This window comes from Athene noctua, chromosome 15 (assembly GCF_965140245.1).
Source record: "Athene noctua chromosome 15, bAthNoc1.hap1.1, whole genome shotgun sequence".
Lineage (NCBI taxonomy): Eukaryota > Metazoa > Chordata > Aves > Strigiformes > Strigidae > Athene > Athene noctua.
Window position 1 is genome coordinate 8,122,107 of NC_134051.1, and position 27,952 is coordinate 8,150,058.

Below are 27,952 nucleotides of genomic sequence, written 5' to 3' on the forward strand. Positions count from 1 at the left end.
CAGCGCTCCGCAGCCCGCCGGGGTTTCCTGCCCGCCGGGGCCGCTTGGTGGCACCCGCGCTCCGCAACAAGGCCCAGGCCCGCCGGGCTGAGCCCCGGGGGGGCGGTGGAGCCCGCTCACTGCGCAGGCGTCGCCCCGCCGCGCGGCTGGTTGCCATGGTTTCCGCAACCCGGAAGTGCCGGGGAGCTGGAGGCCAGCGCTCAGCCCAGGCCGCCGCCTGCCCCGAGCCGGGCGCCATGGCCCGGGGTGGCCCCCGCCGCTCTGCCAGCCCCTGAGGCCTCCCCGCCACTCTCCCGCTATGGCCCGGGGGGCCGGTGAGGCGGCCGCGAAGGGGGAGCTGGTAAGGAGGGGGCGGCGGGGAGGAGGAGAAGGAGGTGGAGGAAGTCCCGGGCCTGCCTCAGACCGGGCAACGCTTCCGTCAGCCCGTGGGGCCGGGGCAAAGCCTGAAGCCCCTTCAGGCTCTCCAGGCCGGCGAGGCGGTAGCTAGGAGGGGGAGGAGGACGGCTTCGTCCGTCTCCAGCCCGCGGGGCTCTGGGTTCTGCTTGTATCTCCTTGTCTGGCCGGTAGCACGGCGGGGGGAGCGGTCAGTGTTCGTTTCCCTGCCCCTCAGCAGCCACATAGGGAGATTTTGAGGCCCTTTGTTGGGAGCCACCATGTTCTCGTGTTGTCTGTTGTAGGTGGCTCTTGTCGGGCCTGTTTAGCAAGAGCAAAGGGACTGTGAAGGTTTCCAAGAGCCTTTTGTTAGAGTTTTTGTTACTGCGCGATTGTATCTTGGTGTTTGCTGCCACCTATCCAGGCTGGGTGCCTTCCACATTCTCCAATTTCTAATGTGATAGCTACACTTAGGTAAAGAGATCTCCTAGAGTGATAAAAAGGCTTTAAAACAGCAAAAATAATCAATGTGCTGCAAGGAGCACTGCCTCAGGAAATTAAAAACTATATGGCATGGTGTGTGAGATGGATACCTGCTTGCTCTCGGCCAGCCATGAAAAGCTGTTTTATCTGCTCTGTTGTCTATCCCAGCTCCTATTCTGTCAACCAGGCTTCCCAAAAATACTTCATCCTACTTGTCTTTTATATTGAGACAGATCAACATCTGTCCAGAGAATGGTGCTGCAACTGTGAGCCCCATGGAGTTGTCAGAAAGTGAAAATGTTCTTTCTGCAGGGGCACCATACATTCAGATAATTTGAAACCAAAGTGGAAATTTTCCTTCTGCTGTGGATATGCTTACATTTGAGAAGCAGGGAAAGTTGTCAACTCCATCTGAGGAAAAATTAACCACTTTTTTGATTTCTTTGGGTTTTTTTCCTCATCCTGATTGCTTCCTCAGTCAAGTTTACTGAATGTTCCCATAGCATAGCAAGGGTAGGAATAAGTGAGTGAGGAAGGGGCCAGACAGATGAGTTGCTGCCTAACTCTGGTGGAGAAATTAATGCAGAACCAGCACCATGGAAGATGGGGCACCTGAAGGTTCAGCTGTTACAGTGCTGCGCATAAATCACTGTGGCTCAAGTCTGAGGTGACTTGCACTATATCACACAGAACGTCTGTGTTAGAGCAAATTATGCAGTTTTTTGCAGCAGTGACACATTTACTATTTGAATTTATTGCACTCAAACTTTGTTGTGATAGTAAAAGGAGACAGAGTTTTCTGGACCAATTATTTAGTAGCAGATGTCACAATTAATGTCTCTATTTCCCAGGGAGATGACAGCCTGTCTGTGATAACCTGTGAATCAGATACAGAAATGGTGAGTTTTATTAATGGTGGGCTGTGGGTAAATGCCTTAAAAGGCCTCTTAACATGCTCTTGCACACTCTGCATCCGTGTGATGCCTCCTGGTCAATAAAACACCCTTCATAAAGGAGAGCTAACAATGTTATTGCAATGTAGTTTGATTCAAAAACCTCCTCTAATTCCAGATGTTATTCTGGCTTCTAAATTCTCAGTGCTGGGGGCTGCAAATGATGTTTGGCTTCATTTTACTGTTCTATCAAGTTACAGGCCTAAGTAATCCTCTTACAAAGCTTTAGTAGAATTGAATGTCTTTCCTTTAGCTAAATAGTTATACAGATCAGCCTCTACTCTGTGATCACCTTGAATTTGCTGCTACTTGTATTTAATACTGATGGGGAAGGTCTTAGTGTTGTGAGCGTGAATTCACTACATTTATCTGTAGCATAAAACTTCAGTAGGCGTCACCTGAATTCTGATGACCATTGCTGTGGCCAAATCTGCATATACTTAATGCTGCTGTTTTTCTTTTCTATACAAAAGATTTTGTGTTGTTAGAATAAATGATCTTCGTACGAAATGGAGATTGAAGCCAGTTTTGAGATTATAAACTGGAATCTTTGCAGAGTGGAATATATTAAATACATAGAAAGTTCTTTTTCTCTTCCAGAAGTTAAAGAAGAAAATTTTTCACAAGCCTCCGAAGTCACCAAGTAAGTGTTCCAAAATTTTTTCTTCTGCTTCCATTGCTGCAGAACTAGATAGATTTGTAGAACACAGGAACTGGAAGATTTACTTGACACAACATCTTATTATTCTCTTTAGAATTATTCACTGGTGTGCGCAGAGCACACCTATCTGAGATTTGTTCTGCCACCTGCAAAGTTAGTCTTTTATAGGCTAAATATTGAAGTTTACGGGATAGTTGTAATTCTTGATTCTCCAGCATAAGCTACTTTCTTCTCACATTATCCCTTCTGATGGCAAGCATTCTGAATTTTTCTCTTTGTTTTTTTGAGAAATGCTGATATTTGCTGTGTGGAAAGAATCTAGAGTTACTGGAGCTACCTACCATCCAGTAGATACCTATGTTTGTAGATTAAACAGTTCTTGATTTCATTTGTTGGTGTGTTGGTTTTTTTTCACATGACCTTAGAAGTACATTATTAGATCTGCAGTTTTAATGTGGACTTTTGTCCTTTTTTCTGGGGCTTATGTTTTTTTGAAAGTATGTTTTTTACTATACTTTTCCATTTACACTCCTTTTTATACTTCTAGTGAATGTTTCAAAGAAATTAACTCAAAGTGTTGCTGTTTGTCGTTAATTTATTAGAAACAAACCAAAGTAAATAATGCACTTCTAAATTTTGCTTTAGGTTGAGGAAGAGGCATGCTTTTCTGGTAGATGTACATCTATGTTCTTTCTTTTCCGAAATTCCTTTGCTTGCCTAAATGATGGCATTTAAAATAGCTGGTTTAATTTCAGCTATGAGGTTTGTGACATTGATTCTTACTACATGTACTTCTCTTGATAACTTGAAGATTTAACTAGTTAGCCCATATAGGGCACATCTGTACTAATAATATGAAGTGGAATTGATGTCAATATTTGAACCTGACCGTCATACCTGAAGTAGTAATGCGAGGGACTCCCCAGCAGTTGCATCAGACCAATTCTGTTCTTCCATTACTGCAAGAAAATTGCTAGTGGGTTAGTAGCTATAGTTACTTTTGTCCATTTAGCCATAATATTGTTCTCATTGATAGGACATTTGTGTATACATCCATTGAAAGGTCAATTTAATGTATGAATTTAGGCATGTGAGTATCTTAAGGGTGCCTATCCAAACTAAATATTTCTACATGCAATGAATCATATTACTGTCATTATGCCTCTTTCTAAGCCTCTTCGTTTTTTGGAATTGAATTTTTTCTTTATCATGGGTTTTTTTGGTTTTCTTAGGTGAATATCCCATTGCTCTTTATAAAACAGTATGTAGTATGCTGTTTAGTTCTGTTTTTATAAGTAATAGAACTGTGTCTGAGAACCTTGAAGCACAGGACAGAAATAATTTTTGTGACTTTAAGCTTTTTAAGACAACACTGAGATATTTTCTTTTGTTATAGAGTCTCCATACAGCTCTAGCACACAACTGTATCCTAAAAAAGCTGCAGTTTGGCGATCTCTGCAGGGAACAGGCAGTGCACGTCTTGAGAATGGAACTGTAAAAAACCCAAGGCAGATGTGGCTGGGATCACTGAAACAAGGTATTAGTATAAAAACTTTATCTGTGTATATGCATAAAGTTCAGTGTTGTGGACAACTTAACGTACAAACTCTTGAAAAATAAATTTGTATTTGATTATAGGCTACATAGGAAGTAATTTCACTATTATTTATTTGGGTGGTTGGAATTATCTGATCTTGAGAATTTGTAGAGGGAATAATTAACATCATCTAGAGCTTTCTATGTTGCATTTGGTCAGAATAAATCCATAAATCTAATTCACAATTATCCCTGATTTTTGCTTTTTTTTGGTCCCATTTTTGTTGGCAGGAATGAGCCATCCTCTGAAATCAGATGTTGACATGGGGCATATGCAGATTAACATTTCTAGTAGCACTCCAGAATATTTGAAGGAAGCTCTAGGAATGAAGAAGCCAAAACATTCTCGTTCTTCTAGTAATGGTAAACTATGTAATGGTGTGGTAGATAGAAGTTAATTATCTTTTTCCTGTGTAAAAACGCACATTGCTTAAGATCTTGCCTCTAAGGCATATAATGCCTCTAAAGCAGAGGCATTTCAGTTCAGCCTGCATTAAAATGTGTCAAAATATGATCCATGAGATACTTCTTGAGATTTCTAAATTGGTTAAGATGGGGGTTTCCAAATTTTTTTGAGCAATGAGTCACTATTAGCTTTCAGAACTTTTTGTAAATTGCCATGCATTTGCAGCTGAAAACGTTGCAAATATAATATGGTTCAATGGGCCAGCTGTAGACAATTTATTGTGACTTTGCAAAACATAGTTTAGGAACCATTGATAGAAACCATCTGCTTGCCTGAAATTCTATGTAATTGACTCCTTTTACTTCTTCTCTAGAAAGTGTTTTATCATGTGGTTGTGATATTAAAATCAATTGAGTTTTATAAGAAGAGCAAAATTTAAAACTTTTATCCTGCTTTTCTTAAAGGAGAACTGTAAACTTAAAAATCCCATTTCTATTTAAAATGACATTTGTACTGTTACTGGTAATACACTGTTTCTGGCAGCTTTAAAAGATGATAGACTTTTACATGTTAGGCAAAAATAGAAAAATGTATTCTGGACATGTAGAAATCTTTTATAAATAACCGATATGTTGGGATAAGAAGACTGCAGTCTTCTGTGAAGTGTATATTTTTCTTGAGATGGGTATTTTAATCTAGTACCAGAGAGAAGACAAGTAATTAGGAGAATTACTTGGTTCATTAATGGTTAGTTAAAAATAACTCTTTCAGATCTGCTTATTTTACATACTTTTTTCCTGTAGGCTACATCCCTGGAACTCCTGACTACAAAGAAAAAGAAGATATGTACGATGAAATTATAGAACTGAAAAAGGTACAGTCTCTCTGATACTTACTTAGAGAGTCATAGCATCACTTCATCCACTGGTAGATGTCTGGGCCTTATTGGTTCAGAGTACTTTGGTTTCTACAGCTGGGACATCCACCAATTTATTTTTTTGGCATTTGTAATGTAAGGCTAAACTAAACTTGTGTCTGTTCAAGGCAATTTAATTGTTCTTATGGTATGATAGATACTTCTGAGTACTGGATGTGGAAGCCTTGAAGTATACCCAGTCCTGAACCCCAGCCATGGCCCTAGCTGGACACTGAAAAGGTTGATTGCATTTGGTTTCTTTGTCCCTCCACCTCCTTTTTTTTTTTTTTTTTTTTTTTCCTGTCCTGGCTGTCACCCATCACATTTTAACACTTTGTCAGTTGAGTTTAGTGCAGTGTATGAAAGATGAGGACTGGGCATGTTGAACACTAGGGATACCTGTAAACAGATTATCTTGGCTGTTGTAGATCATTTGTGTAAGGTTGCCTTTCTGTTAAACCTTTTAAGTTTGCCCTGTCACTTCCCTTATCTCCCAGCCCTGGTCTCCAGTGTGATGGTCTCTCTTTTTTTTTCTTTTGCTTCATCATCCTGATCATCATAATTGGATTGTTATTGACATCAGAACGTGTTCCATGTGAAAACTCAGTGTGTGTCTATTTCTGAAACGTGCTTATGATTTTTCTCCCCTCTCTTAGACAATACAAGCTCAGAAAAGTGAGGGAGATCGAATGAAGACTAAGCTCCGTCGACTAGAAGAAGAGAACAATAGAAAGGATAAACAGATTGAACAACTGTTGGATCCTTCCAGGGTGACTGTTTCTTGGGGAGATAAAAGTGGGGCAAAAGAGTGCTGAGAAGTGTGATTCTCTTCTTGTGTCTCTAGATTTCAGGAGTCTGTAGTGTGTTGGCTTCTCAGAACGATGAGCTTGAATATGAGAGGGGGTTGGTTGGTGTGAAGGGATTTCTGTTTTGTGTCTCAGTTCACCAGCTCAATTCAAAGGAAGATCATGCTATGCTGTGCAGATAAGTTTATTTAGCAAAGATACTTTTAATTTCTGAAGGTAAAATTAAAATGTTGTCTTTTTAGAGTCCCACTTCCTGAATATTTTGCCTGAGACTAGAAGGGAGTTAACCTCTTGCATGGTGACTGATACATGTGGTCCTGAGACCTGGACCTGGGAATCAAAAGATGAGCCTTATTGTCAGACCCACAAGGCCAAGAAACATTTAGGGTCATAGTTAGAAGACCTGAATTTCATTTTATTCCCTGTGGCTGTCACTTTCTGTGTGCAGACTTATATCTTGGAGAAGCGTGCTAATATAAAACCATGAGCATAGGGACTTCATAGCTTAAGCTGTTGGGCTGTGAAATGACTGTCGAGATGAGTACGTTAGAAAATTCTGTGGAAAGAGCTGGCAGTAGAATAAAGTAGCAAGGTTGCTCACTCGCTTTATCTTACCTTGCAGGGCTCCGAGCTGGCACGAGCTTTGTCAGTAAAGAAGACCAATAATGGATGGGTAATACTGTCTTCATTACCTTTTTCATTTTTTCCTCTTACCAAGCTGAAACACTACTGATTTAAAAAAATAAAATGAAATAAGAAAAAAAAAAAAAGCAATTGGGGAACTAGGTAATCGTTATTTCTGTAGGCAGATAAGAAACCAGTTACAAAGATCTGGAATTAACATTATTTTAGGGAGCCTCTTTGTCATTGTCTTGAATCTGTTTGGGGAGCATTCTCCCTATTATTTGCTGCTTTGAATTTAGCAGGGTAATGAGCAGAGTTGGTTTTATTTAACGATTGTGTGTAAATATTATTAAGTTGGTTATGTTACCACAGATATAAGTTAGGGATCTGATTTAACTACTGTTCTCTTTGTTCTGGGGTAGCAGACATGCATGTGGTTTACTAAGTACTGAAGTCGGTAGGAATAACTATATCTGGTTAGGTATAAAGACAGGACAAGATTGGGGAGAAATAAAACTTCTGTGAAGAGACAGATTATTCTAGGACTCATGAGGTCTTTGTTCTTTTTGTAGGTGGTTAGTGGATTGAAGCAGAAGATTTTCAAGCTAGAACAAGAGTGTGAGGAGAAAGACAACACTATTAAGTATGACTTTGGGGGGACAGAGGCTTGTTTTGAATGAGATAATAAAGGGAATTTGAAATTGATGTTATTTTTCATCTGTATTCTTGTGTTCCTTAAGACATTTTCATGAATTCTGAGAACATATTAGCAATTACAAACTACTCACCCAGAAATTGTAAACCAACAAGTATTGCAGCATATTTGCTGGTCTGACTAGATTATTTTTTTTATTTTATTTTCAGCAAATTCCAGGCAGACATGAAGACCACTAATTTGGAAGAAATGAGGATAGCTATGGAAACCTACTATGAAGAGGTACATCTGACAGGTCCTTCAGTGTGCATACAGGAGAGGAAGTTGTTCATTTGTTGAGTCGAAATATAAATGGAATGTTTTAGATAGGTTTCTTACAGCTTTGCTGCACCTGTCATCGGAATCAGATTTTCATAGATGTTCTTATAGCTCCAACTATATGTACTGAAAAACCTTTTTTCTTCAATAAGTTCAGCGTGTCAACCAAAAAGGGGAAATAAAGAAACTAATGTGCAACCATAAGTAGTGTCTAGATGAAAGGCAATATAACAGTAGCCTGATTTTGAGTGATGGCATCATTGCCTCTATTAGCACCCACAAAGTCTTGTTCTGATTTTCACCTAATGGACAAATGTGTTGCATTAGCAACGTCAGCTTCCACAGATAGCTCTTTAATGGAATCTGTATTTCATATTTCACAGGTTCATCGTCTCCAACTCCTCCTGGCAAAATCTGAGACTATGAGGAAAAAGTATGTTTAATTCTTTTGAGGCAAATGCTTGCATATACGTGTTTGATATATCACTCATATACTGCTTTAAGTGATGGAAAACAACTACATGGGAAAAGTTTATTTTGTCATTTAGATTGCTGGATTTGCTTTTTGGTACTGCTTTGGTTGGCTTCACAGCCTTGGTATATGTCTTAGTCATCTTTGGGTTGTTTGTAGATAGACCATTTTGTGGATGTGGAAAAAATACTAGAGCTATTTAAAAAGTACATGAAAGCTCTGAAAATGTATCTGTTAAATAAAATCCATCTTCCCCCGTAATCACACCTATTCTGACATCACTGGTGATTGAAACGAACTCTCTAGATGTTTGGCATCTTACTCTTGAGTCAGTTCTGCATCTTGCTCTAGGGTGTATGCTACAAAGAAGTTATTTTGGAGTAAACATTGTTATCCTGTAGTACAGAGACAGATCCGCGGGTCAGGGTAGCTTTTCTGAGATAGCCATGAGTGACACTAGTAAGACGCTGTCAGAGAAGCTCTTACTACTGCTTGTCACTAGTGTGTGGGTGTATACGTGGTGGTGAGGATAAACGGTCTGTAGAGGAAATAAAAATCAAAGCACGAAGGCAAAAGACGAAGCTCCAGTAAGAGAGCAAATTCAAAGCATCTATGCAAGTGAGTGTTATTTGAGTTGAGAAGAGAGAGTAATGGTCTTGTGTGACAGGAAAATTGGTTACCACACCACTTCAAAATATACTTGCCCTCCTAGTGTTAAGTACAGGCAATTGTCTTAATTTGGGCTGTAATTATTCAGATTGATAGAAACATGAGAACTCTTTATGGGTCATTATGTATACTACTTGTGTTTCCCTAATTCACTGTCTCTTGTGGACTGAAAACTGCAATTTGTTTTGTCACTGTTTAAAATAAACTCCAACAAATCTCTTTTGGCTCAGGCATGCAGTGACTATCCTCTTGAGGCTGTAAGCCATCACACTGAATTTATTTACAGGTAAAAATGAGTCATCAGGTCTCTTTCTTGTCCTCATTTATTCATAGCTTCAGAAAACAGTGGTCAGGGCACTCTCTCCATTACGTGACTGTCAGTCTCTACTTGAGTGGCTGAGCACTGAAATAATAAATGATGCTGAAGGTCAGGACTCTGGCACATAGAAAGCGTTATAGGAGAGTGTGTCTTTCATGATGCTTGTCTACATTATTTCTGGCTAAATTGAATGGCATTTTGTTCCTCTTTTTCAGTGTTAATGCTGAAATATGATTATTTAAATGGAAAACTGCAGTACTGAATTGTAGCTAGAAACTAGGCAACCTTTCAAGTCTTCAAAATGGTCTGCAATTCTTTAATTTAGGTTTTGGTGAGCCTAAAATAATGGCACTAAGTGATACGGTTATGATTTCTATCATTTCTGTCACTGCACCTTTTTGGTGGTGTGGTGTGATTTGTTTTTACTTTTTTTTTTTTTTCTTCCTGTCTGGGACAGCTGTATTAATAGTCATCCAGGACAACTGGACAGCCTTTTTTTTTTATGGTTTAATTTCCTTTTAATTTCTAAAAGGTAGATTAGATTCAGCTTTTTACTGTGATATGCTAATTGTAGACTGTTTCCCCCTTTACCTTGTAATTATTCCTGTGGATGGGATGCAAGATTCCTTCACAAACTGTTCTGTGATTGTCCAAAAGTAGGTCCATCATTTGCTTCAGACCTTCATTTCCAGGAGTAAGTTTTAAAGAATTTTCTCATAGCAATAAAGAACAAGTATTTCATGTCATTTAGAAATATGTTTTGTGATCAAACTTTACAATTTTGCGCATCTAGAAGCTGAGATTTCTTCTTCCCTTTATTAGAAAAATTAAAAAGGCCAAATCACTGTAATATATTTAAAACAGTTTTAACACGTAGTAGGCTTTCCCTTTTCTGATGCCTTTTATTCCCATCACATTGATGTTAGCTGTATTCTTCAAATCTGTTTCAAGTCTCTCATTGATTGAAATGTAGCTTTGAAATGAAGAAATTTCTCTGGGGTTTACTTTCACAGGAATAGTTTCTTTTATGTTCAAGCAGCATTCACAGTTATCTGAAAATACACTTGTGTGTTGGATTTGTTTGAGAGTTAGTCCATCTATGTATAGCCCTCTCTCTCCCAGTCTCAATCTGTTTGTTAAGTGAAAGAAAGCAATTCAGAGCACGCAGGTTAGCTTTCTGTGCTGAACAGTTTTTTGGAGGAGTCTCCCAATTGGCTGAAGATAAGTGTTTTTAAATCAGTGGTCCACAGAGTGCTGGCAATACATTATAAGGTTGGTTAACAAAACAAATAGAAAACAAAATAAGTAAAACTCATACAAGCACCCTTGTTTTAGCATTAATGAAACAGAGTGGGGGAGGAAGTAAAAGTAATAAGTGAACTTTCAATGTTCAAAGTATCTTCCTTCTTTGACGCAAATTAAAACAATTGTGAATGCATTGAGCAAGATGTTTTTTGCATGTTTTTTGCAAAAAGAAGAGGTAACTCCTCAAGTAAAAAATGTTGAGAAATACTACTGGGGGGAGCTGGAGAGAGTTAATATAGCCAGCTGACTTGAATAGTGAGGCTGTTCCACTCTGGTTTTTTTTTTTTTAATGCTCCTTCTTTGTTCTCTGCTTTTAAGTTAACTTTCTGGTTTTGACCCCATTTCCAAGTACAGAGGGCAGAGATACACAGAAACGACTAAAGGCACTGAATGCTGCTGTCCTGAGGTTATCCAGGAACATCAAGGAATTGCAGAATGAGAATCGGAGACTGAAAGAAGATCTAGGTCATGTGCTAAGCAGTTCTCCTCCTTCCAATAAAGCAAAAAGTACGTGCTGAAAAGTTGGTCAACATGTGGCAAGGGATTTAGGTACATTTGAAAGACGTGTGTGAGAGCAGAACCCTACAATTATAGAAATCAAGGAATTATTACAAAGGTGAAGATTGAAGAGGAGCAAAGGTTGGAATGAAAAGTTTCTCACAGAATTCTCTCTCTGACATCTGGCTATGCTGCTCTAGTCAGACCTGGGTTTCCTTTGTTATCCCTGAGAATTCTGAACTGGAGTCACTTGAGTATTTAATGTTTCATTGGAAAACTGTTTTTCTGTTGTTGAAAACTGATGAATGTGAATGGTTTACTTTGATTTCTGAGCTAATTGGTATAGAAGTTATATTTTAAGACCGTTCTCATTTCTTTTCATTGCTGCATATTTAAATCTGGGGTTCAGTAGTCTTTAGATGGTCTTTCTGTATGGACATAAGTTTAAAAAATCAAGAACAGTGTTGAATCACAGGTATAGTTTCATGTTCAAATCTCTGTTATTGTATTTAGATTATAGTGAATGGAGCAGACAGAGGCTGGTGAGACGGATTTCGGAACTAGAAAAAGTGAGTGATCATAATCATGTGGCTGTCTTACCTGTCTTTGAGCAGAAAATGCAGAACCACTGGCTTGTGCTTGTGGCATATAGTCAGTGAATCAGCCTTGTGCATTCTGGCTCATGTGTAAACTGATGTCTGTACCATGTGCCCTTCCCATTTTTCCTTTCTCATACTTGTTACATATAGATGTGCATTTTAGAATTAACTTCCATTTGATCTTTTCTCATGGCCTAAATAAAATAATTTTAAGCTAAATTTATTTTTCTTCTGTTTTCTTTTGTATTTTTTTAATGTAAATGTGTCCTGTTTAGAAAGTATGTGCCATGGAGAACAGCAGGGTGTCATCAGCAGACAGTGAGTCATCACAGTTACTTGCTGTGCCATCTTCGCCTTCTGTAGACCCGGATCATCCAGCCTCTCAACAGGCAGACCATGTTGAGGAATGTCTTCGCCTCCAAGGGCTAGTGAAGAAACTGCAGAGGGATAAGAAGACACTTCAGAATCTCCTACTCAATAAAGAGTAAGTGCGACTCTTGTCTGAGATGTTGTTCTTCTGTAGGTGTGAATTATTTAATTATACCCTGTTACATTATGAAACGATGTAATAAATCCTTCATATTTCCAGCAAGAAAACAAATGTTGAGGGTCCCTTCATCTTTTATTTCAAAAGCTTCTTCTAGTCCTACTAGTGTTGTAAAATTACATTGCAGGAAAAAAAAGTCAGTGAGAAGATGGAAAATGAGAATTTCTGCTTCTTTCTAACACATTTTTCAAGGCATGCTTTTTTGCCAACCACACTGAAAAAAGCCTCTGAAAGGTTATATGTCACTTCAAGCAGTACTTCTTGCAAGTATTTTGCTGTAAAAATTTGTCTTGTTTTTTCCACGTGTTTTGTCCTGATCTACCACTTTCTCCATTTAAGCCTACCTTCTGCCGTATGATATGCTGTGTCTTCTTTTCTCCCCAGTAAGCAATTGATTTGCAATTTGTGTTACTTGGACTCGTTTGGTGTGTTGGTGCATAAGGGCAGGCAGGTTAATCTGATCATAAGCAGAGATGTGCACACAACTATGTATTGTTGATAAGACACTCTGCCTCCTGTGTCAACTCGCCTCTGAACAACAGTGCACAGTGAGAGCATGTGAGGAGGCCTTTTACTTCTGAACAGTGTATGCTTACATTTACAGACTTGATAAAACCTATTTTATTTAGAAGTTTAAACAAAAAATAGCTACTTTGTTGAAGTATGCATGTCTTAAGTATTGCTTAGATTCTTTTATACCTTTGTAGATTAGATATCAAGCAATTACTACAGGCTAAAGCTGAAGTGGAGCTGGAGCTGCAGAAGTGGCAGAATAAGATGGAAGAAAAGACTACAGAAGAGCAGGCTTTAAGGTATCATATTTTGTATTAGTAGATCCTTTCAGAACCAAAAATATACCTGTTAAAGTATAATTTTCTTTTGAAGTGACTCAAAATCCATAGGAATTCATCTGAACTGCTGGAAGATGAAAGTTTATTTAAAAAGAACTGTTTTGGAGGGATGGAGTAAGTTACTAGGGGAAGAATTCTACAGAGGAGTTTTAGAGGAAGTGGAAGACTAGCAAGTATAGTAAAAATAAGAATTATAATAAGAATTAGTAAGATTAATGGAAAAAGAGAGCTGCCATGTTGTGTTCAGAGATCTTTTATTCTCTTTCTAAGAAAAAAACCTGTAGTATCTTTACTTTAGCCTGTGCTTCTATACCATTGCCAATATGTCATTACATTTACTTCATGTATTGTGTGTAACTGTTGACAATAATCCTGTGCAAGGGTGGCAAAAAAATTCTTTCATTATTGCTTTGTAAAAAAGGACTTTGACAAACAAATAGGAAACTGTAGCAGATCTAGATGCAATACTAATAGTATCAAGGGTACTGTTGTAAACTTGGGACTTTTTAATTTTAACATAAGGCTGTGCTATCACAACTTGAGAACTGATGTTACATGTCCGTTACTATAAGAATATGTATCATGTTATTCTGGACAGTTTCCCACTTTGGCCTTTAAAATAACCCAAAGCAACCAAATCTTATGAAGTGGGTTCAGTATTTTCAAAGCAGGAACAAAAGAAGATTTCTAGATATAAATATCTTTGCTTTTCCAACCATAGTGAGGAAATCCAGAACCTGACACAGAAAGTAGGGAAATTGGAATCAAAATTGGAAGAAGAGAAGAGGCAAATGGTGGAAGATACAACGGAAAACCTTAATAAGGTACAGACACGTGTTTTTGTTTATGGAATTTTTTTTTTCCCCTTTCATCTAACTAATATCTTGCAAATTGAGCTGATAGTCTAAATAACTGCTAGTTGTGTCTTTTCAGAGAGGCATTAAATCTTGTCATAGAGATTCTGAATTAATTCCCAAAACTTGTTGGTAAGTTGTTTCAATAACTACCACTGCAACTTGGGGTTTTTTTTGGAGCTGTTAGTGATTATCTGCCCCACCACACATTTTCTTACTTAGTAGAATGTTGCAAAAAGCTTACACTTCTAAATGTTTGAGGTTTTTTTACCTTACTTTCTAAGAAAAAAAAGACAGTTGTGCTTTTGCTTATATCTTCTTAAAACATCTGAATTCTATTAACTAATTTCAGTCCAATTTTGTAGAGAGAGGGAGGTCTTGTAGGAGATGACGGTTAAGTAAAGGATAGACACAGGTAAGTGTGCTCACTGGCAGACTGGCAAAAGACAAAAACCCCTTTTCAGTTATTTTTATGCTGGTCAGTTAATCACTTAGGGCATGTGTGCTGTCCAGTCAGAAAATATTCATTAGCCTTTCTGTTTGGATGAAAGCTGGGTACTTTTTCATGGGAAGGTTTACGGGATGTAGAACACTAATCGTCATGAAAATTGAGGGTGTTTTTCAATTCCACTGATGGTGGGACACCATATTTGAGTAAAGAATTAGAGAAGGTGTCAATACAATAAAATAAACCCTTATCCCCTTTGAATTTAAGTTTTTCTAGAGTTGAGGTATTCATAGCCTCTTCTTTCTCGATTTGTCGGTATCTAATAAATGTATTTGTATGTCTGTTAACCCTGGACAGCCTTAAATGGGGCTCTGTAATCAGTCAGGGGGGGTGGTGTGGCGGGTGTGTGACATATGACTGAAGTTGATATCTTTGCAATCTTCTGTCCCTCTGCCGAATGTTATTGTAACTGGCCAGTAGAGATGAATGGGCACTGACAGACGTGCTTTCAGATGCAGTGTGGTCATATTAATCTCATTTCACTAAAAACTAGTTGAAAATTATACTGGAGATTTTGATAGTTTGTACTTGAAAATAAATAGACCCTGAAATACAGGTAATAAAAAATATGAATAAAAACGTCCACTAGCTTAAGAGGGTTCTGTTTTTTGATATACTGTGCAATTCTTTCGATTCTTTTTTGTGTGTTATAGGCTGATGGATGCTAGCTGATGTTTTGAATACCAAGTAACTTGAGTCTTTAAAAACAGCCAACAAACAGCTTCTTTTTTCCTCTGCAGACTATATATATTCTTGGCCAGTAACCATCCATTTATTGAAATGTTCCCATTATTTGTAATTATCACTAAGTTCCTACCAATTTTTCATTTTAATAGTAGGTTGTCATTTTTAATATGACATGATCCATTTGCTAAACTTAAGCCTGTAACTCAGCGTTTTTAGGTTATAAATAAATCCTTTTCACAGAATCAGGAGGTTTTTTTCAGAGTCTATAAAATCTCTTGTTCCTCTACTTAGAATTTTACACCAACAAATTAAATTAGTCTTTTTAAATTGCAGTTAACTTTCATTTGGCAAGTGAGGTATGACAGTTAGTATGGGATAATTAAGGATCAAAAGGATCAGATGGTGAGAGGTGGAATATGCAACCACACCTCAGAAGAAATAACTGGAACAAAATCTTGGTTTATTCTTGGTTTATTTCTTTTTCCTCTAATTAATTTCTTCAAGATAGAAGAGTAGAGTTATGCCAATTTACACAAGCTCTCCATCTTGTTGGTGTCATATGATGGCCAACTCATCAGTAAGCTTAAACGGATGATTATGGGGCCACAGTTGCCAGAATGAGGCATGAAAGAGCTCCCCAATTAATTAATACTAGACTTTCCTGGAGAAGAATTGCAAAATTAGGTATCCTGACGTTTGTTCTCAGTCTGTCGATAACATACAAACCATTTCTGATCAACAAAGCAGTGGGTTCCACTGTTGGAGCTCCTATTGCCTTAGCGATGCATAGAAAAGTAAGAGTATGTGTAAATGAAAACCCTTCCATTCCCATGCTCTGTTAGCACCTCAGATGAGGGCAGGAATGTGTAGCATCTATATGATGAGTTAAAACATGAGCAGTATTCAGAACTAGGAGTTCCCTCCTTAACTTCTTCCACTCTGCAGGCAGGATGAACGTTTAACAACTCTGGTGCTGATGTTTGAGTCATTTGTAACGTGTTTTCCTCATAGAATTCCAACTTGTGTCTTTAGTGTACTGAGTTAAAGATTCTCCTTTGCAGTCTTCACCAGTCTGCATGGTTAAAGACAAAGAAGATCACGGGAAGGAACAAGCAGCCAAAATCATCCAGAGACAATGGAAGATGTACCGAAACAAGGTGAGATTCTCCTGTCAGGGAACAGTGAGGACATCTCCCTCTGGATCTTACTCTTGTTTTAGCATCTACAGTAACCTGCTGCAGGGCTCCAGGAACTGCAGCAGTGCTTCCCAGTACGATTCCCTACTGCCATCTTCTCTTCCACTGCTTTTTTTTCAGGTTGTCCCTGCTGCTGCTTTTGCCTTTGCTCCCTAGAACCCTGTTTCTGCTGTGAGCTAGGTGCAGTTTCTGAATGGGGGACTCAGGGTCAGCAGAGAACTAAGGGAAGTGTAGCAGCATTTGAATCAGCACTGCTGCTGTTGCTTCCTTGGAGTATGACTGAAGTTAAACTCCCTTTGCAGAAATCCTCCAAACAGTACAGGAAGTTTCCTATGTTGAGTCACACTCAGCTATGACAAAATGATCCAGGAAAAAAGTCTTAACCTTAAATTTTGTTCTGTGGGCAACAACATTATGCTGCTTTTTCCACATATAGGACATATGGTGTGAGATGGGTCTTTTAAATGCTGCTTAGGAAACTAAAGACAAAAGAACTCTCCACACGTCTTGCAAAGATTAAAAGCTTTTTTTTTTCCCTTAAGTTTGTTGTTTGAGTTTTTAGAGGGAGGTGGGGCAGGTATTTCTGTGTGTTTTAATTGATGAGGAAAATTTGGAAAATTTTTATTAGATAAAACTTGTGTATATTTGTGTCAGTAACTTAGGTGTCTTTAATTTCAGAAAGAAGAAATTGCTTTGAATGAGGTGAGTGTGTTTGACATCCAACAAAACAGTAAAACATATAATTTGTATCAAAGCACAAACAAATAACCTTTTTATTTTTAAAGAGGTTTTATTGTAATGTGAACTGTTGTACCAAGATCTTATTAATTCTTCAGGCTGGCTCATGATCTACCTTCTGACCTGGTTTTGTTTGATATATCTTGTCAAAGTGTCCCTTTTTGGTCTCACATCTTCTGTACTTGGTACCTTCTGCAAGGTGAACACTTCTGAAAATTTTGAACAAAACTTGATACAAACAGACAGGGAAGTTTTTCTATATTAGGTAATTCTAATAATGCTTTTATTTTTACTGTGATGAGTCTTCAGAACGATTTGAACGAGGAATTTGAAGCCTTTGCTAAGAAATGTCACTTGAGTATTATGAAGGAATTTGCTTTGTTTGACAAACATCACTTTTTGCTACATGTTTTGCACAAAGGTTTTGATTAAACTGTTTTTTTCAAATAGCACAACAGAGCATCTTACATGTGTTTCTTCCACAACATTAAAAATTCTACTTTCAGAAATTAGAACAAATTCTAACCATGTGATGCAAATGTCCTGTTTTACATTTAGATGCTTTTTGTTGATTAGAATCCAGTAAAAACTCTGATTAGAGAGGATAGACTTATGTTCAGTGTAATTGCCACAGTGGTCTGCCAGTCTTGGCTTGATTTCTGATTGTACCAGAGCATCACAGAGCCTGCTGGGTAGCTAGAGTCTAATATGGGAACGGGAGCACATTACTCTATTTGTGAAATACCAGCTAGTGTTGGCCGCTAGAACTTAACTGCATTTGATAAGCTCAATCATGAACACCTCCCAGATTGAATTTAAACCATGGAGGTGTATGTCTATAGGTTGTTACAAGCTGGGGATTCTCTGGATTGCAGCTGAGTACCTGTGAAGTAACGGGGACGTGTGTGTATCCCTTAAACATAAGAAAACGCCAAGACATCAAAGAGTTTCCACTGCACAGGGAAAAGTTATTTCTCCCATGTGCCTCTTGGTTTAATTTATAGCTGTCAGCTTTCAAAGGATCTAACTAACATCTACTTATTTCTTTCCATGCTAGGCAGTTGTTATGCTTCAGGCAGCTTTCAGAGGACATTTAGCTCGGCAGAAACTGTTACTGAGTAACAGGATGCATGATGCAAAATCTCACCACAAGGTAATTGTTGGGGTAAATGGGTATCCAGGCATCCCATTATGTTTAAAGTACTGTATTTCCAGATTTAATTCTCTTAATCACCTGGTGGTGTTTTAATGCACTAGTTGGCAACACCACTGTATTTCCAGAAAGATATCAAGCTTATTCCCTAGCCTGCATTTCCATCTTCTTTAGTTCCCGGTTTTTCTTAAAGTAAAGCTATAACTTCTCTGCATTATGGACTGTAACTAGGTCTCCTGTTTTTTTTCCTGGTTTTCCCATCAGCTGATAATGTACCCTTTAATCCTTTAATGTGGAGTGCTATTGCAAACTGTACTTACTCTCAAGTGTTCTCTACTCAGTTATTGTAGTAATAGACAAACTTTTGTCACCGAAGTTCAGAAATAAGAATTGGAAAGCATCTTTGATTAGATTGAAAAGTAAAGTAGTCTTGCTTGTGGCATGCTCAGCCGTCCTCTGTCATGTCAAACTTGCTCCGGATTGCTCAGTTCTGAATATGAAAAAATTTCCTTACCTATTAAACAGTTTCTGTAAACAATTTGCCAGTTTATGTGAACATCCTCTGGATCTCTAGCAGGCTAACGTTAATTTGTAGTTCTCCATCCAGGTTGTCTATCTGGTTGCATTTACATACCCTTTTATTTCAGTACACTGCCTAATGTAGTGGGACTGAATAATTTTGCTTGATACAAGGAGAAGATACATCCATCATGAAGGTTGCCCTACCTCCTTCAACTTCAAAAGGTTTCCTTCCTGGAAAATAAATGAACTTCCATTGCGGGTGTCTGCTCTTTCAGTAATTGAATACAGATGCTTCAAAGCCTGTGTGATGATCAGGTTTGCATTTCCTGCTGACTTAGTCTTACAGAACCTTAAAGACTGCAGACCAAAAGATGGGAATATTTCTTCTACTACCACTTTCACAATCGGGAGTAAGATTTTGAAAGCTTCTATCAAGCTTTTGTGCAATCCGTAAAAGGTCAGTTTTCTTTAATGTGATTGCTTTGCAGAACTCCTGCGTGCCTTCCATGTCAAACTCCTTGAGCTTGTCTTCTGATTGCAAGAAGGATGAGATTGTGACATTCATCCAGTCCATCTTCAGGGCTCACTTAGCACGTACGGTACTGCTTGAGGAGAGGTAAGGAATAGATGTTTCTGCAACATGCAGTAGCAAAAATTGTTTTTATTACAGGAGAGGGGTCATTTTTGTTACAGTTTTAGTGTGGGTTTCTTGGCAGAGAAGAAGGCGGCTATTGTTCCAACAAAGACAAGGGAGAGGTTGCTCATGAGAAAATTCAAAGGGTATGCAGCTAAAAGGGTTTCTTGTTGCAGCAGTAATCTTCCTGTATCCTGTCGCATGCTCTCTTCCATAGCAATGAGGAAAAGTAAAGTAAAATAATTACTCTTTGGAAAAAACAAACAAAAAAAATTGCTATCAAACTGATTCCTAGTACATTTGTTTAGTGTAAGTGAATGAGAAACCTTGACATGTAAAATTTCTGTGGAAAGAAGAACAGGGAAGAGCTAGAATACCACCTTGCAAACAGTCTAGTGAATTCATTCAGGAGGAATGCAGTGATTTGCTTACTGCTTAGGTTTATGGTGACTCTGTCTTGAAAAATACTTCCTTTCCCTCTGGGGCTTACTGCTCTGAAAGTTTTTAATATTGGCTGCCATGGTTACAATAAGAGTTACGTAGCTGTCACCTCACTTTAGTGTCCAAGTTCAGTTCTGCAGGTGATAAGTTTTTGTCTCTTGGAGGCTAGCAGCACAAACTTTTCCACATATCCTCTGAAGACAGACTGCGGTTACTGTTCCGTGCCTCATGCTATGCAGCATGTCTTTTTGCAGGCCCTCTGTGTCCAGGGCACCAAGTGAGAAAGCAGATTCTGCAGTTTACATTACAGAGAAGAAACCAGCCTCAGCAGCACTCCAGACACCTCCTTCAATCTTCATGTCGTCTCTTCCTGGTAATCTCTTTTCACTCTGTGTTCAAAAATATGTGTGTTTTGAGTGGGTGCACACACAATTTTGTAGAGAACATCTGCACATGCACACACATATGCAAATGCATATTTGTACTCTACGTGTCTTCTTTTAATTTGATGACATGTTGCTTATATTGGCAAGTGCAGTCCCTTACATAAAAAAGAAAAGCTTTGACAGTATCAGTACCAGCTTCCTCACAGTGCTTTGCCTTTTTGCCACAATTGTGGTTTGGAAGGTCTCTCTCTGATGTGAGTAGTAATTATTCAAGGAACATGGTGTTCCTCTGTGTTGCCTCTCTACTTCCTTTTAAGTTCCCCCAGCCCTGTAGCTGTAGTGTGGTACTTTCCACTACATTTTGGGCCCAAAGCCATAGACAAGTTGAGAATATTTTCACCATCCTGACTTAGTTGCTGAAGGGGACAGACATCTGGTAAAAAGAACTGTCCTAGTCAGCCATGTGTATTTAGTCATGTTTTTTCAGCAGTCTTTGGTTGCTGCAGTAAGTGGAAAAATGAAGTCCTGGATAACCTTGCCAACTATAGTACTACTAGAATACAAACTGGGAGAATGGCTTTTTTTATGGCTCTTATGCCATTTGGTTTTCTTCTTGACTTCTTCATTGCTGTTTGTGAGAAGATGGAGTTAAAGCCAAAGAAGCTTTTAAGAGAATGTTAGAAGTACTGAGTAAGAAAGGCAAAACAATGATGCAGGTAAGATAGTCTTAGACATGCAGCTTCAAAGGAGTTAAATTGAAAAAGGTTGGTTTGATCCAGAGTGGGATATTTTAGGCTTTTATGGACCAGTTGGAGGAAAAAGCAACTTTGAGGGTGACCTGAGAAACACTGACTTGCTTTTTGTCAGTGAAAAGCTGACAATCCCTGCAGACTTGCTCAGAAACAGAGCTGTAAGCAGCTGAGGCTGTTTCTCAAAGATATGAGATGGGGAATAAGCCAGACTTGCAGGGGTTGTGAATACAGAGGTTACCCTTCACTGAAGGAGTGATTAAGAAGCTTTACTGCATTTTGTATTCAGGAGTGTATTCTACTTTGTGAAGGAGTAGGTAGTACTTGCTTCTGAACATGTTAGAGTTTTGAGAGATTTTAGTTATGTCTAGTGACAGTATCCAGGAGAGAAATGCTGCAGCATCCTGTTTTGCTTGGGCTGTACTGCAGTAGTCATTATTGGTATGCTCAGTCTAAACCATGAGTAAATCTGTTGTGAAATTCTACTCAAAGAGAAAAAATTACTTAAAAAAAAAAAAAAAATGCTTAGTGCTTCTAAGACCCAAAGAAGGGTGTAAGATGAAGCTAGTGTGGTAAATGCAATAGTATGAATACTCATAGAGCACAGTCACTGTCTAGCTATGAAGTCTCCAAAGCTAACTTTTATTGCAGATAATGATGACAAAGTGATGGTGGTGAGTCGAAGTTCTGGAAGATTTTATACTGGAAGGGATAGAGAGGAGACCATAAGAATTCAAACTTGCTACCTTGCAGTCCTTTTCTGGTTTAAAAAGGAGAGACTGGGAGCAAAGCAGGTTATATTTGCTGCTGATCTTATGAATATGGGAGATGTTTTCAAAATCTGTGATGAGAATAGAACGTACCTAGGTAGCTTGTGAAGAGGCATACTGGATACATGCTTCTGTAACTGCACAGCTGCCCAAAAGACTGTCTTGCACTGAAAACTATGCAAAGTATTAGTTCTTGGTGCATTGAAGGGTTTAACCAAATTCTTCCAAAAGGCAAATAGGGGGAAAAACCTGCTAAAGGAAGGAGAGCATTCTGGTTTAAATGCCACCTCTATGAAGAAATGCGACCCCTCGGCAATCTATTCAGTTTAGCACATTTTTTGCCACTTGAATCCATGCAGTTTAAACAGGTTAAAGTTAACTAAATGTCCAACATCTATCATTCGTAGCTCATGATTGATAAAAAAAATCCACTACCAAGAATGTTTTTTGATGTAATGTGTTTCACTGGTCATCCTGCAGCTTTGAAAGTACATGAGACAAGAAGCTTGTTTAACAGCTGAGTGATTTAAAGCAATCAGATTCCTTTAGCTTTAAATCATGCAGCTGTTGGACAAGCTCTTGCTTCATTTTTCCCAAGTCCAGACTTGCATTTTGTGACCTCTAGGTCTTGCAACGATCTTAAACTTTCAGGGAAAGTATATGTTGCAGTAAGTCACTTAATTTCATTAGCATTTTGGCATTATTTTGAGAGGAATGGGAAAGAATAAAATGTCTTTTAAAGAACCTTGTCTATCTGGTAGAATAAATTAATATAATCCTGGTCTAGCATTGCAGACTTTTAATTCCTTATTGACATCAGGTTAGATGTCTTTACTTTTGCTTTTTTTTTAAGAAAATAGTGTAGCCTTCAACACTGCTTTGCTTCTCTTCATAATATGGACAACACTTGGAGATTTGTAAAGCCATTTCTGCTGTTTGCCATGAAATGGAACAGATAATAACAATTCCGATTGTGATACTTAGCATTTTGTTTCTATCTGTCGGGGGAGTGGCAGGAAGGAATAATATGTTCTGTACATGCACAGCTATCTTGAATAAGGGCAGCATTTCTCTCTGCGTATCACTAGTCACTCTGGATAGGACTTAATTTGAGGCTTTTTTGAAATCATAATGAATTTGCATACAACCCTTAAGTCTAATCAGTGCTTACCCCTTCACAAGCACAAAGATAAAGTTGTCAATCTGAAGTATATTAAACTGAAGATGAGGACAAGAAAATCTCAGGCATCAAGAGCAGGATATAATTAAGAGTGATTTGGACAATATTAAGCTATTTCATATACAATATCTGTTTATTGTTGGAGTTGCGTCTTCTAGTTATGACTGCTTTTGGAAATTCTCATTGTTCATCTTTGTCACGAGTACTACTGGCTCATAAATCTTCCCGAAAAAATGTTACATTATTTGTTGACTGATGCAGAGAAGAATTTAACTTAACTAGGGAGAGTCAATGTGTTTCTTTGCCTCTGTAGGTTGAGGTCAGTGTAATGGCCTCTCTGCATTCCTCCTTTCCATTCACAGGCTCTGTCTGTCACTCTCTATTTCTGGGCTGGTTGTGGTCCCCTTTCTTTATTCCACATTCCAGTTGCTGTGTATGCCTCCTCTCCCATACCAGGAGGGGTTTTTTTCTGTGTCAGGAACCTCTTCACAATGAGACCCATGGCATGTCTGTTCTTCTCCCCAAGTAATATTCTCTGTGTGCCCTCCGTTTTCCTTCTCTTTCAGTGTCAAAAGCTCAGTGTATGCGTTCTTACTTGTCTGTTTCCTCTTTCTACCACAGGTCATCTTGATTTGTTTTCTTCTCTTGGAGATAGTATTTTCAAAGAATTGATACTTTAAACTGAAAAATAAGTGGAACTGAGGGGAGAATATTGGGCTAGGAGGTGTTAATAGCTGAGGGGAGGATATTGTGCTAGAAGGCGTTAATAGCTGTCATTTAGTTCACAGATCTCTTGTAGAGGGGATACAACCAGCTAGTTCTGCTCATCAGAGTGTAGGGGCCTTGTATCTATCCATTTCATTCCTCTGATTTTCCAGTATTTACTGGAATTATTAGGGTTCTTTCTGTTCATGACCTGAACACTTCTTCAAATGTTGGAATCAATGAGATGCATAGAACCACACTCCCAGAAAAAGAGCAAAGAAGAAAAAACCCAACAACCAGACAACACAACCCAAACCAACAAAAGCCATGGTGTGGTCACCATTTTTATTGTCATTAAGTAAGGTAGTAGAGCATGTGAATAATATTTTTTGTATTTTACAGATGCAAGGATGAAAGACTGAAAGTCACTGAGAGCTTCCATCGTTCTTTTTTTTCCTCACTGATTTTCATTTTCTCTATCTGACTGAGGTTCTCATTATGACCTTTCTGCTTAGCTTAAGCTTGCTTGGGTCAATTTTTCCTTTTCTGGCCATCTAATAAATATTTATTTTTATGACCCAAGATGGCTTCAGTATCGAATCGCTTTACTTCGTGGTGTGTAACCACTTGCAAAGATTTAAAGACAATAAGACAAATCAGGCATGGTCAGTATGTCAACTTAGCGCTTGCTGTGCATGCTCTTTCATTAAAGAGCAACGGGAATAGTTACATGCAGAAAAAGATCAGAGTTATAACTGTAGGTAATTCTGGAAACTTAATGGCTCAGAGAATATTACGCTCCCCACAGGGGCTTTTTTTTTGTCAATGTTGTTTATTGATGACCTTGTTTCCTTTTGTAATTATTTCAGCCAGGTCCTCTGAGAAGCATTTGCAGCCTGCTCTCCCTCTGTCTGTGGATGAAGCTCACTCAGATGATTCAGATGATATTGTCATTGTCTCTCCACTGTTGCAGATGAAGAAAAACTACACCCGCTTTTAAGTTTTGGTAATAGGCTCTGGTGGTGATCTTGAATTATTCCATTCATAAAACTATTTCTACCAAGATAAAGCATATCAAAGATGAAAAAGGGGAGATATCAGCCCCTTTTTAATGACAGTTGTCACTGTTTCAACCATAAATGAGTAATTGTTTGTTATGTTATCTGCAGACTTCATGGCTAAAAGCCACTGTCTGACTGTTAACCTTATCCTCCTGGTACACAGAGAGAGTTCGGATTTAAAAACTAAAATGAAACACTAATATTTTATCTCACAATGAGGATTATAAATTCAGTTGCCAAATTTAAATGAAAGCAATAAAGCCTTAAGCTATTTCATGTCAAACAAAGTTTTGTTTCAGGTCAACTAAAATAATTTGTTTAATCAGAAAGTGGTTAATGACATGGCTGCAATTTTCAGCTTGTGTACGTGAAGGGGAACAGCTTGTATTTGTTGCCAAGTCCTTGCTATTTAAAAATTTTACTGTGTCATATTTTAATGTCTTTTTTGTTTATTTTTATACTGAATATTTACAGTCTGTGCAGACCTTGTAAAGGCTTTTAGAAAGCCATATCTTTGTCATAGGGCTATTCTAGGCCTACTGTATCAGCAGGATTTTCTTATTTATTGCTTTTTCCAAGTGTGCTTGCTATGATATGTGTAGTACTATTTTGTATTTGACATGTCCAATCACATAATCATTTTTTTATATTTGTCAGAGAAGGTGCATAATAGCAGGAGTGTTCTGTGGAGGATACCCTTGTGACTGCTTTTCCTGCTTATGTATCACAAATCTGAGTAGATTATGCAGGGTCATCTTTCATGTGAAAACATTTGACATAGGAAATAAGTTGCTTTATGTCCTGTTTTAGCTTATGTCACTTGACTGTCTGAAACTTTCACCTAAGTAGATTGCTCGTCCACCGAGCACTAAGGGGCTTTAAGTCTAATAATGTTGCTTTGCTCTTGTTGACCTCTCTTCTCAGTAGGTCCAGTCACAGCCTGGGAGAGGGATCACAATACACCTGTCTCCTGTCACCAGGTAAAGCTGCGAGGCTGGCTGCTGGAAATCATGGGCACTCCCAGCTCTATTCTGAGGGATATGGATTGGGATGAGCATAATATACAGAACCTAACCCATGCAGTTTGGTTTAAGAACAGAAGCGGTAGGTTAAATTACAATAGAAATTAAGACTACATTCAGAAATAACACTACTTGGCATAATGGTCTGTGGAGAATATGGTCAGAGGGGTCTTCCCAGATCTTTTACACAGACTGTACCCCTTCTTGACTGGAAGAAGGACCTTATAGTTCCCACTACCATGCCAACATCCTTCACAGGCGTTACAATGCGTGTGGGTGTTTTTAAGGTGAACTAGATAAATTATATGATATCTACTGGAAGGAGAATTTAATTTTACAAACACACAGTGAAGTTTTTCTGAAGACCCTGATGGTTTCTTTGTCATCAAGGAGTAATAAAGACTCCTGTAAACAGAAAGCACACTTTTAAATGTAAGATTTTTATCATCTTTTCCCTCTTCTTTTTTAAATTAAAAACCAGTCACCACTGTTTCACAGAATACTAATAAGTCAGAGCTGTCTCGGTTCTTTGATTTCATTGAAGCACTATCTGAGGCTTATCATAGTTGATGCCAGTACTTGCAGCCAAAGAGGAAACTGGATGGCTGCAGCGCAGTGCAGCTGATTTCATTTAATCCCATCGGTGGAAATGCTGCCTGTGCTATTTCCAAAGGCAGTTTTGGGAGCTCTCCATACCCAAAGCAGTCTGAAGAATGTCATTTACACTCCCGTTGGGTAAATTTTTCCTTCTGGTACTTTGGTCACATGACTGTCATCTGCAGAAGGGATAAAAAAAATATATAAAATGAAAGAATAAAAGGGATTGAATCCTCTTGGCAGAAGCTGAGACCTGTTTCCCTCTTTTACTGAAAGTCATGTTATGAAAAAGTCATTTTCCTAAATAGAAGCAGAGCTATACTGAGTTGCTTATGTATAATATTTCAAGTCTGTAACTGTGACTCTGTCATGGATACCTCCAGAGAGAGTAACTAGAGCTGAGGACTCTGACACATTAAGGGGAGAGTATGTAGTGTGTCAGGAGACTGATATAAAATACCTACCTAGCTGTTACCCTATAGGGAAATACTTGGACAGCAAATATAATGAAGATGACATTCTTTTACTGTGCTGTAGTCACCAATATAAAAGTATTAGGAAGTAGGTACTGAGCAGGAAGATCTGTAATTCAGCTGAGCGTATGACTAGCAGTAATGCCGTCAAAAGGCAAGTTCTGGGATAAAGGAGAGTATAGTATCTTGGTATGACCCAGAAGCAGAGACAGAAATCAGGGTGCAAAGCAGCAGATGTTTTCTGGGTTGGATGAAAATGTGTCTAGAGCTTCCTAAATTTGAGTTGGGTATCTCCTAGCTATCAAAAATCTGATACTTGACTTGAGCCAGGCTTCAAACTTGTGTCTTAGTTTGGAAGATAACTATATGCTCACCGCACATCAAGAGTTTGGTGTGGTACAGTAGAAAGAGAAACCTCCATAGTATTAGCAGGCTTTAATGTTGTTTTGTTATGTACTGTAATAGAATGTGTTGAAAGGAGTAGTAATTGACGCTAGGTTTCATTCTGTGGTTATCTGTCTGAATGCCAGTACCTGTAAATCTGGGAAGAAGTGTGGGACACTGAAAGAAGAAAAAGTTAATTTTGGAATAAACGGTGTTTCTCCTTAATAGGGAGCTGAGGGCAGTAAAAATCAGTGTGTTTCAAACCTGTCAAGATAGGCCCAATACAAACATACTCAGTTTCTGAAAAGTATGTCTTCTGTAGAAAGCACTGGTAACCTTGTGGGGGCGTCAAGGTCTGAAATTAAAATTAAACTCTGCTGTAACCTACATAATCTAACAGCACACTTTCCATTCTACTGCTATGGGATAATGTTGCCTACTTAAAACCTTTTGCAGTTTACAGTAGTGTTTAGTTAGAGATCGTGTGTGAATAGAGATCTTTCATGGGATGTTATTTCTCTTGATCTTGTTTTGCCCTTAAGTGCCTATGCCTGTAAATCTTTACTTGAGGCATCGAGACCTGAAAACTGCATTGTTGTCTTCATAGCTATAAAAATAATCCCTGCACAGGCAACTTTTAATAGAGTCGAAATGGGAAGGGATTAATCTTGGCATATGAGAGCGCCATTAATTTTTATGATCTCTTTAATATTTAGAACTGTGCAAGTCTCTTACGTAATTTATTTTGGGATCTTTCAAAAGCCAAAAAAATTGCCATGTATTTTCTCCTATTGTTGAACTTTCAAATAAAATTGAAGTTTATAAAATAATTGTTCGTGCAT

The 27,952-nt window shown here is 38.4% G+C and overlaps 1 protein-coding gene across 3 annotated transcripts; it reads left to right on the forward strand.

Moving 5' to 3' along the window:
* The first annotated feature begins 181 nt into the window (after nt 1-181).
* IQCE (IQ motif containing E) lies at nt 182-27,929 on the forward strand. Of its 3 annotated transcripts, XM_074919542.1 has the most exons (24): nt 182-340; nt 1,707-1,754; nt 2,409-2,451; nt 3,866-4,006; nt 4,297-4,428; nt 5,275-5,345; nt 6,044-6,157; nt 6,816-6,866; nt 7,390-7,460; nt 7,682-7,754; nt 8,174-8,223; nt 10,905-11,062; nt 11,567-11,622; nt 11,928-12,136; nt 12,907-13,011; nt 13,772-13,874; nt 16,161-16,256; nt 16,974-16,997; nt 18,091-18,198; nt 19,197-19,324; nt 20,038-20,156; nt 21,351-21,359; nt 24,443-24,579; nt 25,559-27,929. In XM_074919542.1, the coding sequence occupies exons 1-23, from the start codon at nt 299-301 to the stop codon at nt 24,571-24,573; spliced, it is 2,082 nt and encodes a 693-aa protein (XP_074775643.1). In that variant the 5' UTR covers nt 182-298; the 3' UTR covers nt 24,574-24,579; nt 25,559-27,929. The 3 variants fall into 3 exon arrangements, with proteins under 3 accessions (XP_074775643.1, XP_074775641.1, XP_074775642.1); XM_074919540.1 differs by lacking the exon at nt 21,351-21,359 and having other exon boundaries at nt 18,091-18,186; nt 20,023-20,156; XM_074919541.1 differs by lacking the exon at nt 21,351-21,359 and having other exon boundaries at nt 18,091-18,186.
* Nucleotides 27,930-27,952: the final 23 nt, after the last annotated feature.